Genomic DNA, 21,802 nt, shown 5'->3' with positions numbered 1-21,802 from the left:
TGGCCAACTCTGGCTGGTTGAATCGATTGAGTGGAGATACGTGGACGATGTTATAGAATGAAAAACCTTCCACCGATGACAGGATGATGTATATAGAATGTAGATCACAAAGTAAGACACTGCTGTATTTTTGTTTTCGACTTTCTTATGGTTGCGAATCCAATCCCAACTGGATGCTGTAGCAGCCTAGCCATAAAGAGGAGAAAGCAATGGGTTCACCAGCCATGGGACAGCATAAGAGTCCCATGGCTGGGACTCTACCATGGAGACTGAATATATATATGGACATTATTACTAACCAAGAAGTCACATAGACTCATTCTCTTCTTGATGCTTGGATGTCAAGAAATGTGACAAGTGATGGTCACCTCTCAAATGCTGTTTAATATTTTTATCTCAAATATAAATATATATCCTCTTGAAAAGAGAAATTTACCTTTCCAACATATTAAAATGAGATGTTCCAGTTACCTCCATAGTAACAGATGTTATAACCCAGCATCCACACATACAGATTACTATATAGGGATGTGTCACTCCTCTAAGCACAGTGAATTACAGAGTGTTTCACTGACGGGAAGCCATGTGTGCACTGAGTCCAGTCATGAAATTTATAACAAAGTGGAAGCGGATGGGAACTCCACTATAAGGTGGAAGGACATGCAGAGTGGCATGTATAAAGTTTGGAGCAGAGTGGGACTATGGTGTAGGGCTGCTCAGGAGTTTGGCTCAGCCCCATATTTCAGCATACGGAGATATTTTGGATAAATTCTTGCTCCTAACTTAGGAGCATTTTTGGGGTGACCCCTTCCTGGCCAAACATGTCTGCGGTGAACAAGGACATGGTGGGATAAATTTAGTGTGGAGGAATATGACTGGACTGCTTGTCCAGCATCCATATCTGACCTCATGAATGCCCTTTTCGAGTAAGTCCATTTCCTTTTTTTTTTCTCCACTAAACACACTCCCATGCCTTGTGGAAAGCAAGCTTTTCAGCATTGTATTAAACTCTATGGATTAGGACTGGGATGTCAGGTTCATATGTGTGTGAAGAGAGACAAGTTAAGACTTTAGCCAATGTAATGTGTTTTTAAGTTAAGATTTTGAGGTGCTATGATCTTTATTCACAGTAATCGACAGGAAACTGGCAGAAAGAGAAGAGAGGAAGACGTGCAGTAATGGTTTGAAGTTTGGGAATCAGACCCTCACATCAAGGACCAATAGCCTAAATAAACCACACACAGCTCCGCTGTATACATTTCTGTTCCTCCTAATTTCTGAAATGAAACAACTCTCCCCAGAACGAACTGAAGATTTGAGCCGAGGCGCTGCACGCCAAAGAGAAAGGAAAAACATCTTGTCTCTGCTTCGAATCTGTCCCTTCTTCTTCCTCCTCCTCTCCCCTCTTCCTCTTCTCTACTTCTTCCCTACCACCATACAGATGGTCCCAAGCTGCCTTCAATAATCCAACGCACAGCCATGCCAGTACACCCCGGGCTACACCCCTGATGCTACACCACTCACACACACACGGAGACAGTGCCAGTTCCCTAGGCAGGACCCCTGTCTTTCTGGCCCAGATTGGATCAGTGTGGTTCAGTGTGGAGCAGTAACACTGGGCCTCGGGGCTCTACACGAGCCTGCAGGGCCCCACGCTGGCCTCAAGTAGCCGGGGCTACAATGGAAAAAAGCTCCGAGGCGCACTCATGTTATCTTTTTGATGATGACTGTTATTATTATTATTGCACAAGCTGGAGCGGCCACATGTTGTTATTAGTTTAAGCCGAGACACCGAAGAGCTGACACAGACAATAAGGACAAGGGAGCAAAGGAATAACAGCGGCGATGGAGAGACGGAGCAAAAAAGGAACTTCCTGATAGAGGAAGGGGAAAAAAAAAAGAAAGATGGAGAACAGGATTTAGGGTTGCAGGAAGGATAGAGATGACAGGATGGGTGGATGGGAGTAAATAAAGAAACAGGAGGGATGGAAAAGGAGGAAGAATACACAGAGGGAGGGATGGACAGAGTGTGGCGGATGGGGGAGGGATGGATGGATGGAAGGATGGAAGGAGGAATGCGACAGATGGGTCGTGCCTGGCCAGAGCTGGGAGGGAGCGGAGAGGTTGGCATCATAGGGTGAGAGAACACACAAGATCACACACAATACACACAGCAATGCCACACACACACACACACACACATGCATGTGCGCCACTTAACTCTTCTCATGCACGTTTTCTGCTGTCAGGAGTGTTTTTGGTGTCTTTTTCTTGTGTCAAGAAAACGTCAGCTTTTCGATAAATAGACGAATAAATGGTGCTGCGGACGCGTCCTGACATATTGTTTGCATACATTTGTTTTTCGCTCTTGCGATCAGTCTCCCCTTGTCGACAGGCTGAGATTGGGTCCCACCGGAACAATCCGGATCCCTCAGAGTTCTTCATGATGACGACGAACCGGAGTGAAGCTGTTGAACCCCACAGAGGTGGGCGTTACTTTTACTCCCACCGCTGTTACAGAGGTTAGGTTTTACTCTCCTGAAAATCTGTAGAAGTGGAATCAGAAACAGACGTTTTTGTCCCGCCAAGGAGAAATTCAGGTGTAACAGCAAGCAACAGATGTTTAAAACAAAAAGAAATAAGATTAACAATGATATATATCGGCCAAATTCTGACAGAGAAGCTGATGTCAGAACCTTACACGGGTCAGATTACTCTGTGTCATGTCGACGTTGAAAAATCACCCAATAAGACACTGCAGATGGATTAAACAGTTCATCATCATACGAGATTGAAGATTCGTCGGGATTCTGACGGAGGTTTGGGGTTCGCACCGACTATGAAAGGTAATGACGATCAACGGTAGGTGGAGGGTGAAGACAGACGGGTTTGTGGAGTTTCCTGAGAGTCTTAACCACTGAAGCTGAGATTGACAAAGTGCTGGTTGTTGCTGCTAATGTTGCTCCTTTGTCTTCTCCTTCAGGCGGAGCTGACGGTGGATTGTTGGAGGCAGGACAGGTAGGTGAGGACGGTGGTCTGCAGGTGAGAAATCAGCACAGCATGAATGAGGGGAGCTGAAGGAGGAGCGACGGGACTGGGAGAGGTTAATCATTTATGTGAGTTACGTCTGGTTGATGTTTGATTGCTCAATGTGAGTTCTTGTTGAATAGTTAAGTGAATGAAAACGAAACACACTCATCATTTACTCATCAAATAAAAAAAAATGAGTAAAAATTAAATATGACAGATTTTTTTTTTTCTCCTTTTTGATCATCTCTCTCAAAACAGCCGACAATGACAGAGTCTTGCCCGATCTTCAGGCGGGACGCTCTCATCCACCGTTTTACATTTCCAGCCATGGATTCCAGCATCGACATCTGGCAAAATTACCAAACCTGTAGATGGAAACACGATTTCTTTTTTTTTTTCTTTTTTTTTTTTTTTTATAACGTTTTAAAATATTTGTTCAAAAAATACACATGGCGAATGAGAAATGATTACCTGGCATCTGCCGCCGGCAGATCCGCTCCTTTTAAGCTCCTCCTGATAAACTCTTGACGCGCTACAGCTGTGGGAACACACCTGCCGGTCACACCCTGCAAAGAAGGAGGTAGAAACAGCCCACACACACCCACAGTAACCAGACACCCACTTTAGTGGATAATAGTTTTATTGATTTGTACTGTATGGTTTGTCAGACTGCATTAGAGCGAGTTTGGTGAAATGAAATGACCTGGATTGCATGTACTTTAGCATGAACCACTGCTGTAAAACTTAACAGAATTTAATCAAATTAAATAAACCCTCCGAGGACCGTAGACTTATTTTTTCGGTTTTGCGTTTGGTGAATTTTATATTTCCCTGGTTTGGTTGTGATTATGCAAATTGCACAAAATTTGGCCAGGTAGATTGTTCTGGGGGGAATTGTCACTCTTCTTTGTTGTTTCTCTAATATGGCTTCCAAACTCAACAGGGCAATCTGTGTCTCTTCAGCCAATTTTTGTTGTCATTTAAAACACACTGTCATTACAATGTGTTGTGTTTTTTTATTCTCTGGTGTTGAGATCCTTCCAAACGTCATTTTAAATTGTTTTCCACCAGGTGAAAAGTTTTAAACTGTAGATCTAAAACAATAGCACACTTGGAAAGGAGGTTGGGGGGAATGCCCTTTTTAACTTTTAAATAACTTTGCACAAAAAAAGAGATCAGAATCAATGTTTCAACACATTTTTGACACTCCGAGCCTAAGCCTAAAAAAAAAAAATAAATAAATAAAAGTTGCACATATGGGAGAATGGAGAAAAAAAAACATTTTCTTGTATTTTCTTGTTAAAGACAGAGAACGTTCTAATGCTAATCTGAGATTGGAGAGGTTGTTTGTTGTGTAAGGTGAGGACTGAAGTTAGTAATGACATTCATTAAAAAGAATGCTGATACACCTAAAGCTTTTAGTGAAATCTAAAAAAAATAGAACATTGTTTTGGTCCAAGCGAAACAGGTGAAACAATTAATTTCCAAAGACCTTTCCACAAAAACAAGGTCATTGTCATGCACCTATAAAGCACTTATCTTGTAGGAAAAACATCTGTATTTTTATGTTTAATTTTTAAGTGAAAGGGAGACTTTTATGCCTGAAACTGGCATTAGAGCATCTTAAATCCATGGTGAGTCTAATGTTGGCCTAATGCTTCTATGGTGATCAATTAAAAATATCACAGGTTGAGCACAAAATAAAGGGTTCAGCGCCAGAGGGTCAAAAACCAAAACTGTTCTGCTTTCACTATATTGAACAAACCCATTGTTGACATGTGAGAAACCTTGCCTCAGCTGTAAAGTCAGAAGAAACTTTTCCACCATTGTGTAATTCACGGTGATGCATCAGTGTTGTCATATCATCACTGAATCAGTGTACAGTGCATGTTTATAGGCTTTTAGCTCTTTCTTTGTTGTGGGTTGACCTACTTCCTGAGTGCCTACCATGTGATTGTCCTCCATACTGCTGCATACTTCTTCCACTGTTTCTTGCTTCATCCGTACTGAAATCACCAGTTCACCCATCATGACGGGAAGAGGGCACCTTGGGTCACACGAGCAACATTCACTCTTTGTTTACATTTTTAAAATTGAAAGTTACTCCTAGATCAAATGCGTCGCATCCGGTTTTCTTCTAGTTTTAAATGTGAAATTGGGCAGAATCCAACTATAATCATAAGCTTGTGTCTGAATAGCAGGGAGAACGAGCCGCCACAGCTGGACGACTGCTGCTCTTTGTGTGTGTTTATGTCTATACATGTGTAAAACACAGAAGGCAGGTGCACCAGATGTCCGCACACGCACACACACACACACACACACACACACACACACACACACACACACACACACACACACACACACACTACGGCACGCAGTCAGTGTGCCGTAGCAGTGTTAGCAGCAGCAGCAGGCTGACAGGTTGAGTTAGAGACACCAAAGGACCCCCTCCCTGCCTGCGTCCCGTCAGGTCACCGTGGTGATGATAAATGCTGAGTCGTGCACATGTGTCCCAGTGCCAGCAGTTTCTAACAACACCCCGAACACACCCCGTCAGCCCCCTTATCTGGCAGACGCACCCGCAGCTGGGAGAGGGTGCAAGTTGTTGCTTTTTCTGTGAAACCAAAGGTCTTTGAATGCATCATCTTGATTGATGCTCGAAGATAAATAGATAGGTTTCCATGGTGAAACATGGCAGTGGCAGTATAATGCTGTGTGGATGCTTTTCTTTAGCATCAAAGCTGATTAGAAGTGAAAGTGGAGGAAGATGGAGATAAATGCAGGGATGAGAAAGACTTGAGACGGACGACGGGGACAAAGGTTCACCTTTCTGCTAAACGGACATCAAAGCAGCAGATGGCCCAGTCAAAGTCCATGCCTAGAAATCTGCATATGATTCACGGATTAACACAAGTTCCAGTATCCATGTGTGAAAGGAGGCGAAGCCTGAAGACTTTAACTGCAGCATAATGTGATGCTGTGGTGAATCGGGGGGGTGAACACAAATGCATTCTACAATTTTCATATTTTACATTGAAAACACAATGAAAACTACGAGTTTATCCTTCCTCTTCACGTGAAACCCTAATAAAACATGTAGAAAGTTTTGGTTGCAACATGAAAAAATAAATAAATATGTGGAGGAGTGTCAGATTAGCCCAATAACTATTGTGGGGATTTTAAGGGTTTATGTTAATGTATGCATGTGTAAAGAGTATGTAGGCTGCAGGGGAGGCGGGGGGGGGTCATGTGTAAGTACCAATTGGGCCCCTCCCCTCTTACCGAGACACACAGATATTCAAGTTCGAGTTGCGCTGCCTTTTGTGTCCTAGGAAAAGGGGGAGGAGACACTGGAGTGGTTGACTGGATGGGACACTTTGTCCCCTCATTTTCCCAAAATGAAAAAAAAAAAAAAATCCCCTCTGCCTCATCCTGCCCCCCCTCCTCCCCTTGTTTTGCCCCCCTCAGCCAGTGCAGTACCACTGTATTGTCTGCTTGCAGGCGCGCTGCTTGTTGCTCGCCTTCTGTCCTGCTGTGCTGAGTGCTCCACAAAGGAGCTCTTTTAAATATGTAGACAATCCAGGATCGCTTTGCACACACACACACACACACGCACGCACGCACGCACGCACGCACGCACACACACATTTGCTTCTCTCTGCACCATGGCTAGACCTGGCCTGGGAACGTTTCCTTTTTCATGCAGAATCAACAAGTCTGAGACATGAAAAGCGTACAGGAGGCACACGCTTTGAGCGAGCGCTTTGTGGCTCGGCTAAAAAGCTGGAATCCTGTTTGTTATGGTGCCATTGTTCCTACTGTATATTTAACCAGCTGCCTTTTTGAAATCACAGATATTAAGTGCTTCTTGGCTGTGAAATCAAAACACAGTGAAAAGTTTGGTGTTCCTTAAAGATAACCAGTTTTTGAGCTCATTTTCAACAGTTGAAGCCTAACCAGGCCGGCCTGAGTGTTGCTGTAGAGACAAGATGAGAGAGAGAGAGAGAGAGAGAAAAAACTGGTTTTACAAATTCAAACATCAGGACGGCTCCACATGTCCACATGACACTCTCCTCTTTATCTCCTCCTCCTCCCCCTGTGGTACAGCAGCCCTCGGTGGCAGCTTGGCAGAGCGGGCTCCCCTCACGCGATGCAGCAGAGTGCAGGGGCCCGGGCCCCAGACAGGAGCCCAAGCTGGTCTCAGCCTCCCAACATGTTGAGCTGGCCCGCCTTGGGCACAGCCAAATGGTTCTGCAGCTGCCCCTTTGTCCCCCTTCCTTAAGTAAACAAAGGACAGAAACAAATTAATGACCTACATTCACGGCAAAAAAAAAAAAAAAAAAACCTCGCCGAGACAGAGAGGAGCGCAGTTGTCTGCAAGCAGATGTTCTCTTACGACGCTGCAGACTGCAATTAACGATCACGAAGCAGCGCAGAACCAAAGGAGATGTTTTCTGTCCATGGCAAAAAAAAAAAAGAAAAGAAAAGAAAAATGTGACTGAAAGGAGTGCAGGTAGCACAAAGTGGCAGACTTTTTTTTTTTTTACATTTTTTCTTTTTTACAAACTTTGAGCACAGCAGCTTTTGCTCTTTATGCAACATCTCTCAGTTGCATTTAAACCATTTGTGAGCTTTTATAAACCAAGACGCTATCAAGTTTAATCCTCACTGTTTAACCCACCGGGCTTCATTATGTGCTCCATCTGGACGCTAATAAAATGCTTGTCTTAAGATCGCCATAGAAACGCTGTGTATAAATATTGTTTTTAGTATTTACATTTCACTTCTCACCATACATAAATTTTTGATTGAACTTTTAACCCCTTAAATGCCAGTTTTGGTGAATAAAGTTGCAAACATAAAGTTGTGATAATAGAAATCATGTGTAAAGGCGAGTTAATTCAAAGGATAAACGTTGAAAATGAGTAAATGTCCCAAAAATTAATGGAGACAAATTGCAAGTGAAGAACTGGTCAAATTTTATGCCGTTTGCATCAACACTGTAAAAGTTAAGTGAAAAAAAAACACAAAAAGATGAATTTTAAAAATAATTTTAAAAAAGCTGAATATATATATATATATATTTTTTTTTCTTGTAACTTTCTTAAACTAAGGTTAGGCGTTCATCAGACACTGGACAATGTCATAAAGATTAGAAGTGAGCTTATCGTGTGAGTGTGCGTTGGGGGCTTACCGAGGAGACCATCTGTGGCCTAATGAAGGCTGCGCCTTGGCCTGCGAGTGCAAGGGGCTTTTAATGCATCTGTAAGAGCAGCAGGTTTACTGAGCAGCAAGACATTAGCTAAAGCTGATTTCTTTACTGGAAACCTGTGCTTGAGGATCTTTCGAAAGGGCATTGTGTGTGCGTGCGTGTGTGTGTGCGTGTGCGTGCGCGCCTGTTGCAGGGGATTGAATCTGGACAAGCTGCTGCACATTTTCTTCTCGAACGCGGCCTACGTCTCAGCCAGCGCCGCAGATTCAGATGAAGTTCCGTGTCCAGCATCGCTGAATCTTGTGCGTGCATGTACGTGACTTCCACCCACGTTGCAAGTGACAGAAGGACGGGATGCCAGGGCCTCCCGCCCGGGCCCTTCTGCAGCACGACGCTCGGTACGGAAGCAGGAACGCGCTTAAAAAGAGTGGAGATTTGAGCTTTCTATTTTTGAGTTTATTTAACAGCATGATCAAAAAAATTACATACATTTTATGTTTTTTGGGGGGGGTTTTTGGAAGCTTCTAGCAATACATTAGGGAATGTTCATGCCTAATGTATCAAAATTTACACATCAGGCATTTTTGGTAATGTGTTTCCCAATCCGGAAAGAGCTGCCTTAAAAACACATAACAGGATCTGTACTCTAAATATGAAGTTAGTCAGTGAAGTCGTGCTGGACGACTTAAAATTTTATCATGATATTTTGTGGTAGTATTGTGATAACGTTAAAAGTGACAATACAAACTTTATTTCTTTTTTTTTTTTTTTAGGCAACTCTATGGTTGTGACTGACATAGCATTGATTAAAAATCCCCACAAACACAAATGCTGCGCTTGAAAAACATTCCTATTCCTATCACGCTTCTTTAGGACATGAGTCACATAAAGAAGCGTGATTTATATCCCTAAGCTGTACACAGTAACCACATTAAATCATATTTTTAAATGTATTGATATGCAATATTTTCATTGGACAAACATTGAGAGAAAATATTAAACCTAACAATCCCAATGATATGGACAGTTATTTTGAATTTATCGTGATCTTGATGAATTAAAAATGAGAAACGATACGATAAATGCAAACCTCAACAATGAGGAAGTGATCGCGTAGAAACGGAATCGCGACCAATACGTTTAGCGTTTTATACATTTTCCATCAGAAAAACGAAACAAAAGTACTTCACACCAGGGCGGAGGTTCGGGATTCTTATAATTTATTGCAGTTTTGCACACAATTTTTAAAAATGTCAACAACAGCACACCAAAAAAATTACAAAACTAAATACAATTAGAATTTACTCCCCTTGAGAAAAAGAAAACAAACCCAGCTATGATTGTCAAAGCTAAAATTGACTAAAATTGGAAACAGAACCTCGAAAGAAAAGCAAAGAAATTTTGTAATCTCAACAGGGAGCAAATATATCTCAAAAAAATCTGCTTGTTTTTTTTTTGTTTGTTTTTCTCCAGACAGTGATTGTCCTTTTTCAAAACAGATCCAGTCATTATATGCCCCCTCCCTCCCACACCGCCTCCCAACATTTTATGACTTCCTATGGACTTCCTTTTTGTCTCATACTTTTTTTTGTTTTTAACCTTTTACCAAAAAAAAAAACCCTCACCCACCCTCCCCTTCAAGTAAGCACAGCAAAAGATGGAGACGTCATGTCAGGGCGGTCGCCGGTCCCTCGTCTCCACCTCACACTTCAACAGAAATATATTTAAATTAAAAAAAAAATTAGCTTGGACTACAGCAGTTTAAGGCGGTCAAGCACAACCAGAGGAACAAAAACATGAAAAAAAAAGCAGCAGTAGTGATGAAAACAACAGCAGGATGGAAGGAGCCCATATGCAGAGGCGCCGCCAGTGAAGAGATAACATTTCAAGACCCAAAAAAAGGAAAAAAAAAAAATGAGAAGATGTGGTGCAAACTGCTGCAATGTCACCCACACTGTTGCGTTGGCAAAGCCTGCAGGTGCCACCAGATGACGGTGGCGTGCGCGCACGAACACACGCACGAACACACGCACGCATGCATCTGAGAGGAGAAGGAGGAGGAGGAAACGTCGGCGCGCCTGCATCGCTGCCAAATGCTTTTTGGATTGTACAAACGCTTGACCATCTTTTAAAGAGCAATTGTTAAACTGATGTAGCCCCAACCCAAACACAACAATCACCACAAAAATAACAAAAACAAGTCCAATTATTTAATCAAACTATAGTTAGACAATATTTGTCTGAATTCAGCACATTTACATGATTTCCATCAATCATTTCTAAATGTTTTCCAGTATCAGATACTTCCACAGCTTTAGAAACGGCAGTTTTGAATAAAGGCATCTTTTCAGCAAAATTAGGTTTTCACGCATTTTAGCTTAAAAAGGTGTTTGTACAGATTTAGGCCAGGGGTCTGCAACCTGCGGCTCCTAATAACATTGGTCCAAATGCTTTTATACTGAGCAGTGATTTTTACATAAAGGAGGTCAGTTTTCATGGATTATCAACTATAGATTTCCACAACAGAATGACAGAATAGTACAAGATATTTTTTTTAAACGGGGTGAGACCAAACTTTTATTTCTTTTTAGCTTCGTAATCTTCTAGTAAACCATTGGTGTTTTTCTTTCTTCTGAAACCAAAAGAAGATATGAAAATTTGGTTCTTTAACCATAAATTGCCAAAATTTTCAATGACATTTGTCATAGTTTGAAAGGTTCAGGTTGGCTTTGTGGCACTTGAAGAACTCCATTTATTTTTAGCGAGAGCGAAAAATGACTCTTTGGGTTATAAAAGTTGCTGACCCCTGATTTAGGCCAATTCTCTGCCATCTCCTCTAAAGGAAAGTCTCAGGTAAATTGTGGCATCCGCTGCAAACAGATGAGAAACGGCGTGACACAGATATCTGACCCTTACACTTTAAAGCAAGAGAGCTTGGGCTTAACCTCCTCTACCTCTCTGGGTATCCTTCACATCTCAGCCAAACCGCGTTATCAGACTGCCCCCTGCCCCAAAAATGGAGGTCAGATCTGTAGAGATAAATAAGAAACGGCTTAACCAGGAAGCAGAAGAAGACAAAAGAAAAGGGAACGCAAAGCAGTGGGGACATTTGATGCCTGAGGAGGAGCAGGGGGGACGAAGAAGTGCTGGGTGGATGTAGAGCTTCAGTAGGTTCGATCGACTGGCACAGACCAGGTCTCTCACACACACACATACACACACACACAGCAGACAAATCAGTGCTTAAAATGCTTCATCAGGTCGCCTCTCAACTAAAAACTTTTCACCAAGAAATTTACCGTCAGAACATCTTCCCCCTCCCTTCCCCCGTTCCGATGCAAAAACAACCTAAAAGTTTAAGACCAAATCAAATTTCCATGCATTTTTTTTCCTCCCCCCTCGAAATCGAGAGTGATATTCAGTTTTTCATTTTTCAAAACAGACCACACCCTGGAGTAGTATTCACAAAGAAAAAGAGGGAAAAGAAAACGACAAAAAAACAAACTAAAAAAAAGCCTGTTGTCAAATATTTGTTCAATTACAATGTGTACAGTTATACAGCAGATTCACATTTTCATTTTTAAAATATACAGGTTTGGACATCATGCAACAACAGCAGGTCCCATTACAAAAAAAGTAACAAAAAAATAATATTAATAATAATAATAATAATCATTAAGTTAAAAAAAGGGATTAAAATCTTTAAACTATAGCAGAACAATATACAACAACCTTAAATTAAATACATTTACAACAAGAGATGTTTTAAAGACTGCCAGCTAGATTCAAGAAAAAAAAATCTATCAATAATAATAATAATAATAATAATATTCGTAAAGGTCTTCTCATTTTTAGAAAATACTTCAGATTGATTGGAAGTGAAAAAAGGAGGCTGTGCATTGCATGAGTGCCATCAGTCAGTCAGTCAGTCAGCTTTCCCCTGAACACACCAACACAACACCAAAGAGCTTAACGAGAGAAGTGGGGAGCGCTCGCCAACGACACCTTCATGCCAGGAGGAAAATCTAATTTAACACACACAAAAACGCACGCACGCTCACACATGATTGGTGATTTCTCTTTTGTTTATCTGTTTGTTTTTTTTTATTGTTTGTCATCGTTTGCTTGCTTTTGCCGGAGTAGTGCAGAATCAAACGCGCACACGCATACGTATTCAGACGGCGGCGTGCGCGGCGGCCTCACAGTACCCGTTTTCTTTTTTTTTTTCTTTTTTTTTAGTGTGTTGTTTCAGTGTGTTCGACATGAACTCCTGTTGCCTGTGGAACCGGTGAGGCCGGCGATGGGAGTGTCGTATCTGGGGTGAAACAGACACATGCAGAAATTTCTTCCAAAAACAACAAAATAATAATAATAATAATAATAAAGAATAAAAAAAAGACACTTAGGGAGGGAGCCGTGTCCTCAGACGCCACACACACACACACACACACACACACACACACACACACACACACACACACCAAAAAAAAAAAAAAACAACAGAAGAGAACTAATGCCAAATCGTTACGGGACTTCAAAATAAAATAAAACAGAAACCCCCAAACAGACGGTAAAAATAAGTCAGTAGTAACATTTTCATGTGCTATTAAAGTGCGGTTGAATGAGATGTCGCAACGAATAAGAACATGACTCACTTAAACCCCCGACCGCTTAACTCTGCCACCTTCCTCTCACCTCCCCAAGCCTCGCTCAAACCCGACAATCCGACTCTACTTCCATAACTCCTGGGAGCTGTCCTCGATCGCCCAATCCCTGACGTTGGGCAGCGCCAGCGGCTCGCTCTTCACCGACAGCGAGTTCACCAGTTCGCAGTGGAACTTGCGGATGTGTCGGTAGAGGTCCCCGGACTGCGTGAAGCGCCGCTCGCACCACTTGCACGCGTGCGGCTTCTCACGGGTGTGCACCACCGCGTGGCGGCTGAGGTTGTGAGAGTACTGGAAGCTCTTGCCGCAGGTGGTGCAGGTGTAGGGCTTCTCACCCGAGTGTGTCCGCTCGTGGCGCTTCAGCGTGTACATGCAGGAGAAGGTCTTGCTGCAGATGGTGCAGGTGGGCACGTTGACGTCCCCGGCAGGCTTGGAGCGGATGCCCTCCTGCTCCCTGAAGTGGGAGCTGAGGTGGAGCTGCAGGATGTGCGGTGAGGGGAACACCTTGTTGCACAGCGGGCACATGAAGATCTGGGTGTGCTGGGCCGACAGCATGTTGGAGACGTAAGGCAGCAGCGAGTTGTCCATGCTGGCCGCTTCAGCCTGGGCGTGCTCGTTCTCCCCCCCCAGGATGTCCTCGTTGGCAGCGGCCGAGGCCGGGGGCTTCTCGTCCCTCTCCAACTCCGACGCCAGAGACGCCTCGCGCAGCGCCGACAGGTGGGCCTCCAGACCCAGCCGCCTCTGGGCCGACAGGGGCCCGCCCACTCCGTGGTGGCTCAGGCATCCGTTGGCGCTGGGAACCTGCGTCTTACCGAGGCCGCTGTGCTCCATGTTGTAGTCGCCCCCGCCCAGTTCCTCGTCTTCGTCGGAGGCCACCCCCCTCTCCACCTTCACCCTCACCGCCAGCGGGCTCTGCAGGCTGTCCGGCGTAGCCGCCCCGCTGAAGTAAGACGGATGGTGGTTGCTAACGGCAATGGGCTTCACCGACAGGTCCAGGACGCAGTCGGCCGCGTCGTTCGACACCCTCCTGCCCCTGTGGCCGGCGCGGGAGCTGATGGAGCGGTGGGATCTCTGGGAGAGCGACCCAGTGGAGCTGCTGGGGCTGCCGGCGGGCGACAGCGCCTTGCCCCCCTCTGCCAGGCCTTCACCTGGCTGGCTCGCCGCCTCTCCGTGGCCCGGACTGGCCGCAGCCCCGCCCGGTGTCCCCGGTCTGTCTGCCGACGGCAACCGCAGCCACAGCTGGCTTCCCTCGGCCTTCCCCTCCTCCTCTTCGTCGCTGTGCAGCAGGTCGGCTGTGGCGGGCTGCCCCGTCGAACCGTCGGACAAACTGTCGGCCTTGTCGGAGCAGCTGGATCCGCCATCGTCCTCCTTACGCGTGCTGTCCGCCTCCGCCGTGGCCTTCTGCTTCAAGCGCTTCTTGCACACCTTCACGATGTCGTACATGTGCAAGTAGCTGGCCGCCGCCAGCACGTCCTCCACGGGAAGATCCTGGAACTGCAGCTTGCCCTCGTACATGAACTCCAGCAGCAGGGAGAAGGCCGGCGCCGTCACGATGTCGCTGTTGAGATGCACCACATCTCGCTTGTCCAGCTGGTCCTTGTAGAACAGGTGGAAGTACATGCTGCAGGAGGCCAGCACGGCGCGGTGGGCGCGGAACTGGGCATCGCCCACCAGCACCATGGAGTCGCACAGGAAGCCCTGGTGCCGCTGCTCGCTCAGACACTGGAGTAGATGTCTGCTGTGGTCTGGGAACTCCATCCTGCCGTCCTCATAACCTGCAGCCGGGAACACAGAGGACACACACAGTGAGTGTGTGCGTTCGCCTTTTTACGGCTTTTAAACTGTCGCTAACAAGGAGCCGAACGGTGTGATAAGCTGAACGCGCTCCGAAAATGAAATGAACAATTCCAGAACACTTGGAAAATTGTGGAAATTTGAGCTAAACTTGAAGTCAGGACTTTTTAAATTCAAGACTAAATATTATTGTTTTTGATCCTTGCAGTTATCCAGCTACAATTATATTTTAGAAGTCGAAAAAGGTAAATGGAGAATAAGATGTGGTACCAGACAGAGGAAAAAAGAAACATCACGAGCAGAGAAAATCACCGGGAGGAAAAAAATAAGCACATTTTTAAAATTTGAAAATAGCAAAGATAAAAAAAAAGACATTTCCCACATTGGTAATATTTTTTATCTAAAATGCAACACATTTTTTAATTACTGCTCAGATTCTTTCTGTAAATATTTAACTCATTCAAATATGAAAAACATTCAGAAAAATGTAGATAAAAAGGCTGAATATCGACTTGTCCATGTTTTTTTTTTTCTAACCATGACTTAATCTCAGATAAACCTCCAGAGACAGATTCCTCCACTCAGTCTTCCTGCAGCTCTCCAACTCCTCTGCTTGCACTCCTGGATTGTCGCTGCTCCTACGCTGGTTATTTTTATTAACCCACTTTGGCCTGGCCTGGCGCAGCCCTTTTAGGTAACCAGCTTTCAGCTGCGTGCTCTGTCCGCACATACACACATACACACACACACACACACACTCTGAGCACCAGCCTACCTACCTACCTACAAACCACCTCCACAGACTAAGTCAGGAAGAAAAACTGGCTGAATGGAAAAAACAGAAGAAGGTCCAGAAATGAAAAAAGCTTGTCCTTCGTTTAACCTGTGAACGCCGGCTTAAGATCTGAGATAAGGCGTGGAGGAAAGGATGGAGAATGTTAATATTGTCTGAACCAGAGGAGAAAAAAAAAAGTGAATTTAATTCAATTTACCTCGTTAAAATGAGGGTTTTGGGAGATGAAAGTTTTAGGATAGAAGAGGAAGAAAATGAAATGAGCAAAACATTAAAATAAAAGTCCCACCTGTTACCCAAGTTGATTTGTCCTGCCTGAGAAAATACATGGGTCCTGCTCTGCGCTGTGTTAACCCGAGCGGTTCAGTCGCCTCATTTGAATGAAGCTGAAGCAGGAATGCGAGCGTGTGCGTCTGCGGGCTGCGTACGTGTGTGTGTGTGCGCTCGCCCTCCGGCTCGCTCAGACTGCTTTTAATGAGGCGACTTACGGGGGGACAAGGGTGTACCACCTCCCACCTCCTCCTTCTCCTCCCCAACCCCACCCCTCTGTCCAGCCAACCCCCCCACCCCCCCCGCCACCTCCTCAGACACACACACACACACACCATTCGTCCCTTACGCACTCCTTCCCATCTGAATCTTACGAGGAAAAAAAAAAGAGAAAAAACTCCCTGCACATCCGCCCCGCAGAAGAAACTGCCCTCTTCCTCAACCCTCCCACCCACCACCAAGAAGAGAAGATTTACAATACAATCACTGTAAGTGCCCTGCTCGTCACAGCATCAATCCTAATCCTTAAAGATGGCTAAAAATAAAGACGACGGCGGCGGTGGTGGTGGTGGTGGCGGCAGCGGCAGGGAGCTGGGGAGGGAGCCGGCGGCGGCGGTGGCCACCCTGCCCCTAACCCCGGGCCCGGGCCAGCCGACTCCGTCAAGGCAGGGGTCTGCGAGAGGAGACACAAACACACACACACACACACACACACACACAAGGAGGGCAAGGGAGGGAGCGGCTGGGACGGCCAGGGAGGGAGGCTTACCCACATCTGATCCAGCTGACGGGGGCCATATGGCAGCTGCTAGCCAGATAAAGAGATTAAGACTAGGAGGGAGTGCGATTACAGCTGTCTAGCCAATTCAGGCAGCTCAAATCTGCAACTTCTAAATTAGTCTTCCTCCACTCCAGCCGACAGGAAGGGGAGAGCAGCGGGCAAGACCGGGACCGCGCATGCTTTCAAGTAATACCAAAACGCGACAAAATCGACTGGAAACGGACAAAAAAAAAATACAGAATCATATTATTCAGATTAAATAAGCACTTATTTCGGTTTAAAATGTACTTTTGTGTTTCGATTTAATAACTAGTGGATTTATTTTCATTTTTTTGTACTTATGTTACATCTGTAAAAGTTGCACAAAATTTAAAGATTACTTTACCTTGTGCTTTCTGCTTGGATTATATTACATAAATATATGGAAAGTGTCCAAAACATATCAGAGAGCAGGAGCTTTAAACTCAGACTAAAAACTAAAAAAACAACACTGGCGGCAGCAGCAGCAGCAACTACTTTTACCGTTTACCGCTAACATACCCACTACCATCCTCACACAGCACTCAAACAAGCTTGACACTCAGGGAAAACCTCCAGAATAAAATAACTACTCCTCTATCCCGGACTGTATCTAGGCATCACACACACACAGAAAACGCACAGAAACGATACCTGCAGCAGCAGTACGCATCAACTTGATTAACTCCAGTGTGGCAGGATAGCCGGGCTCGCTCTCTCTCTCTCTGACTGGCTGTGTATCCTTCTCACTCTGAATCAATGAGTGGGTAGAAGAGCAGAGCAGAAGATGAGGGGAGGCAGGCGGAGGAAAGGAGAGAGAAAAAAAAAAACGAAGGGAAAAAAACAAATAAACAAAAAAAAAACAACAGCACGCTGTTCAAACTGCAAGGGACAGATGCAAAGTGGAGGAGATGTTGGAGGGGGAACGAGATACCACCTCCCTCCTCTTCCTCCTCCTCCTCCGCCTCCTCCTCCTTCTTCTTCTAACCAGCGCTGATCGCCGCGCACACACACACACAAACGCAGCGCTAACTCTCCCAGGCTGCCGCTGAGACTCACAATAAAGGATCGGGGAGGGAGGTGGGAGGGGAGGTGGAGGGACGGAGGAGGAGGTGGGGTGGATGGCAGCCTGTCAGCTGCTCTGACATCATCCTCAGATGGAGATGCTACCTCCAGCTGTGCTCTTTCTACAGCCATATGCTGCCTCCTCTACACTCCTGCCACCAGACTCCTCTTTCATTCTACCAACACTCCACAACTTTGTCCCCCCCCCTACCACCCCTCATCCCACCTCCTCCTACCCCCACCACGCTTCCCTTTTGCTCTCTCTCTCTCTCTCCCTCTCTGGGAAGAAAAAGAAAAGCTACTAAATGCAGTGGGATGCTGATTTGTGTCATCATTAAACTAGAGGAGAGCTACGTTCCAGAGAGAAAGGGGAAAGTTTGCACACAAAAAAAAAAACACCAAAAAGAATTGAGGCTAAAAACTTTTTTTTTTCCTTTCCTGAACTGTTTTGGATGTTTTTAAATGCAGCTCCTTCCAGTAAGCATAAACAAAGGCCAGCACAGCACATTCGCAACTGACAAACGCACCCAGCTGATATTGTTTCCCACTTTTTTACGGTTCAGCGCCGCTGCGCCTCGTCTTGTATTCATTCACTCCGTCATTTTATTCATTCACCAAACTGTGCCCCTCTCTCTCTCTCTCTCTCCCCCAACTCCCATTCGCAACCCTTCTCCGCCTCCTCTGTTTCGGACAAGGATGAAATGAGGGGAAAACAATGAGAACAAGTCGTAAATAAGGAGCTCACAAAGAAAAAAAAATGCAGACGGGGAGCAACTTATTACGAGATTGTTATTTCGCTTTCGTTTCAGCTTTGAGTGAAAGTGCACAATTTTGCAGGAAATTGTCCATTTTATTCGGTAAAGATCTTAATGTCTTTTCACGAGAAAAATAAAGAAATAAATGATGAATAAAATTTGAATTTTAAGCAGCTCTTTAATTTAACAATAACAGCTGGAGAAACTTTAGATTCACAAATTGAAATTCCAGTTATCCTCTTGTGTTTTCTGTGAGGAACATGTGGGAATCATTTTTCAGTCAGCTGACTGACAGTGCGCAGGAGGGGCAGTTTTGGTTAATCTATGGTAGGGAACTTTGGTCACTTTCCTTGGCATCAAATTAATTGCATTTTCCTCCAGAGGAGCATTATGAAGGAGATTATTTTATTTATTTTGAGCCTGAAAGGTTTTTGAAATTATGTTACAACTTGACCTCTAACATCTTTGTAAATGTAAAGCTTCAGATAAGTTTACCTGCTGTTTAATTTATAAGAGCATGAATATACAAATAGTTGTATAAGGATTATAAGAGTAAAGCGATTTTAGTTGCAAATAAATGATTAATTACAAATGTAGTATTTATATTTGTCTTATAGAGCTTTTTAATATTTACCTTTAAATAATTAAAGTTTTGCGCTGATCAGAAAAGTAAAAAAAAAAAAAGCTACACGTTTTAAACAAACTTTAGATTAACTTTAGAAATGTCTCTTTAGGTAGAGCTATTTATTACATGTGTTTCTGTGCGTAATGAAGAAGTAAATAACTCCAATAAATTACCCTGATTGTTTAAGTTGGTTTCGGGTACCGCAGCCTTCCTTAAGCACAGTTTAAGCTTTGTTTGCTGGGAGGAAATTAGCTTAAAAGTCGAAGTAGTGTTACAGCTGCCGAACGGGAGCGGGCTGTTATTAATTTCTCTCCAGAAGACACAACAAACAAACCCGGAGACACACTGACCCACGCAGCTAGCTGTAGCCCCGGCCACGGCTAACAAAAGTAAAGGCGGACCGGGGCTCCGGTAGTCCTGAGCTATTTACGGTTGTTCCGAAGGCCCCGGTGCTATGACAACAGCTGGTGAAACACCGCGGAGGGACGGCCAACATAGCGACCGTTAGAGCGAAGAGACAACACGGTCATGCTAAGGAAGGTTTAGCTACTTTTCCCCTCCTCCGTAACCCTCCTTTAATAGGACTCCCGTATCGGAGGCAACACTTACAGACAACAAGGTCCTCCTCCGTCAATTCCCCCCCGTCTTCTTCTGCTTCTTCTTCTTTTCCTTCCCTTCGGAGACCAAACTAGGTTGACTTTGGACTAATTTCCATAGCAGGCTGCCAGGTCGAGCAGGCGCTTTGCAGGAACAGGGGGAGTGTAGCACTCTGCGGCGGCCAGATGTTTCCGAGCTTGTTGCTGCTGAACTCGAGCCGGGGAAGGAGGCGAGTTGACTGGCACGGCACGGAAGCCAGCGGTGCCGGCGAGGAGGAGGAGGAGGTGGAGGAAAAAAGTCAAGGCCGTCTCACAGTGGAGGAGTGAGAGAGGGAGGGATATGTCTTCTTTTTCTCTCGTTGGCGTAGGTTGACACCAGGCAACAACAGCAGCAGCGGCGGCAGCAGCAGTACACACACAGTGAGGAGGCAGGAAAAGAAGACGCTGGGCCAAACCAACTGGTTCTGCGAGTCAGCGGGGCGGACTTACTGGCGCAGCACAGAGCGAGTGGAGAGAGGCGCGATGCGCTCTGGGTACTGTAGTCAAGGAGGAAGGGTGGGGGTGATGGGGAGGAGGCGGAGCTGACGAGAGCAGGTGCACCACCTTGACTGAAAAACACACAGCTGGTTTCAATGGAGCTGGATACTGCTTAATGTATGATTGTTGGAATAACAGGAATATACACTCAGGTCTTAATCAGTGGCATAACAGCTGTGCCTCCACCAGAAGTGCCTGTTTAGTCCTCATAATGAGTAAACAGATGTAATAAATGAGTCGTATGGTAGCACACTGCATTCGTAAGCAAATCTGAGTCCTTTTCAGTCATGGAGAGGAAAGAGAGGCAAGTACCTACTTTTAATAAAGCAACCCATAAGATACATTTTGGAAGTGTAATTATAAGCTATTGAAATCATTAACATTTTATTATGTGTATCACTTTTCAAATGTAATGTTCAATAAAGGCTGAATTCTAGCAAAATCAGATGCAGATATGGTGATAACGTCTATGTAGACATTTTGATTATAACTTAACTGAATAAGGTTCAGCTTTCCTATTCGTTATATATGATGTATAGCACAGAATCAGCATTTAATTTGTTAAAATGAATCAAGTAGCTCAGTTTGTAAATATAATGTTTAGTTATGGTTAAATATTAACAACAAACAATATCCTAGCTAAGTATATTAAATAGAATTAAATTAATATTGGTTCACTCAAGTGTTATTTCCATTTCTCTTGTGAAAAGTCCATCAAAGAACTGTAAGGTTTATATTTATCATATGTCATATTATATTTCTCAATCTGTATGACTTCTGCACTGGAGGGCATGTTTAATACAATGTAATGAAACAGAAGTTAAAAGAAGAAACAAGCATGCCAACAACCTTCAAAAACCAATCAAAAATGTTAAAAAGGTCTGGAAAAATATGATCGTTTTTTATATTATTTTATAATAATATAGAATTTGTCCATATATCAACTGTTTTAATAAATAACAATGTTTGATTTTGTTTTGTGTGTTTTATAAATTCATGTATCAAATTTAAAATAAAACCTAGCTGTGCAATATTATTAAGCTTGTGGTTAACAAAGTTTCTGTGTGATAGCAATTATGTTTGTTTTCTTCCACCTTTAAATAGTTTAGCAAATGTGCTAATAATTAAGTTGCTATCAAGCTTAGCTTTTAACCCTAAAATAGTTATTGTCATTTCAGCTGAAGTTATCAAAGAAAATGTTATTCTACTTTGTTCTAGAAGTTTAAAAGGTTTATTAGTATTCCAGTAATGTTTTATTAGTTTGGGTTTAGGGCACAAAATGCAAGTGAAATGGTAACAAACCCCACACAGCTAGTAAGTGTTGTTCATTGCTGCCTCAATGTTTATAATCTCAGCGTGCTAGCAAGTGTAACTTTAGCATTAGCATAGCTGCTAAAACTGGCCAAAAACTTAAATTATTTCTCCTACACAGAAAATCTTGAACACAAGTCTAATGAGAGCTTTTAACTTTTATTGACTTTCTCTGCTACAGAAACACAGACTTGTCAAACTTGTAATTTACCTCTAAAATCTCATGTGGGATTAAAGTATTCCTCAAGCTGGTTTCCAAATACATGTGTTTTAAAGACCATAGGATAATATCTTTTAAAGGAGACCATCCAGACTTCCACCTACCTATCACTAAAAGTAACTTTTGCA

At 44.0% G+C, this 21,802-nt stretch overlaps 1 protein-coding gene across 1 annotated transcript; it reads right to left on the bottom strand.

Annotated features, from left to right (window-relative positions):
• Positions 1-9,689: 9,689 nt before the first annotated feature.
• Positions 9,690-21,131, bottom strand: zbtb18 (zinc finger and BTB domain containing 18). The gene is made up of 2 exons (XM_015003162.2): positions 19,620-21,131; positions 9,690-14,684 (listed from the first exon to the last, which is right to left on the bottom strand). The coding sequence occupies exon 2, from the start codon at positions 14,665-14,667 to the stop codon at positions 12,976-12,978; it is 1,692 nt and encodes a 563-aa protein (XP_014858648.2). The 5' UTR covers positions 14,668-14,684; positions 19,620-21,131; the 3' UTR covers positions 9,690-12,975.
• Between the last annotated feature and the right edge of the window lie 671 nt (positions 21,132-21,802).

This window comes from Poecilia mexicana, unplaced genomic scaffold (assembly GCF_051168715.1).
Source record: "Poecilia mexicana isolate PSO_F unplaced genomic scaffold, ASM5116871v1 scaffold_15, whole genome shotgun sequence".
In the NCBI taxonomy this organism is placed as follows: domain Eukaryota; kingdom Metazoa; phylum Chordata; class Actinopteri; order Cyprinodontiformes; family Poeciliidae; genus Poecilia; species Poecilia mexicana.
Note: the sequence above shows the minus strand (reverse complement) of the source record. Positions and strands in the feature narration are given on the sequence as shown.

Coding starts and splice junctions, on each gene's coding strand:
- zbtb18 (XM_015003162.2), bottom strand. CDS start 14,667: ATGGAGTTCCCAGACCACAGCAGACATCTACTCCAGTGTCTGAGCGAG.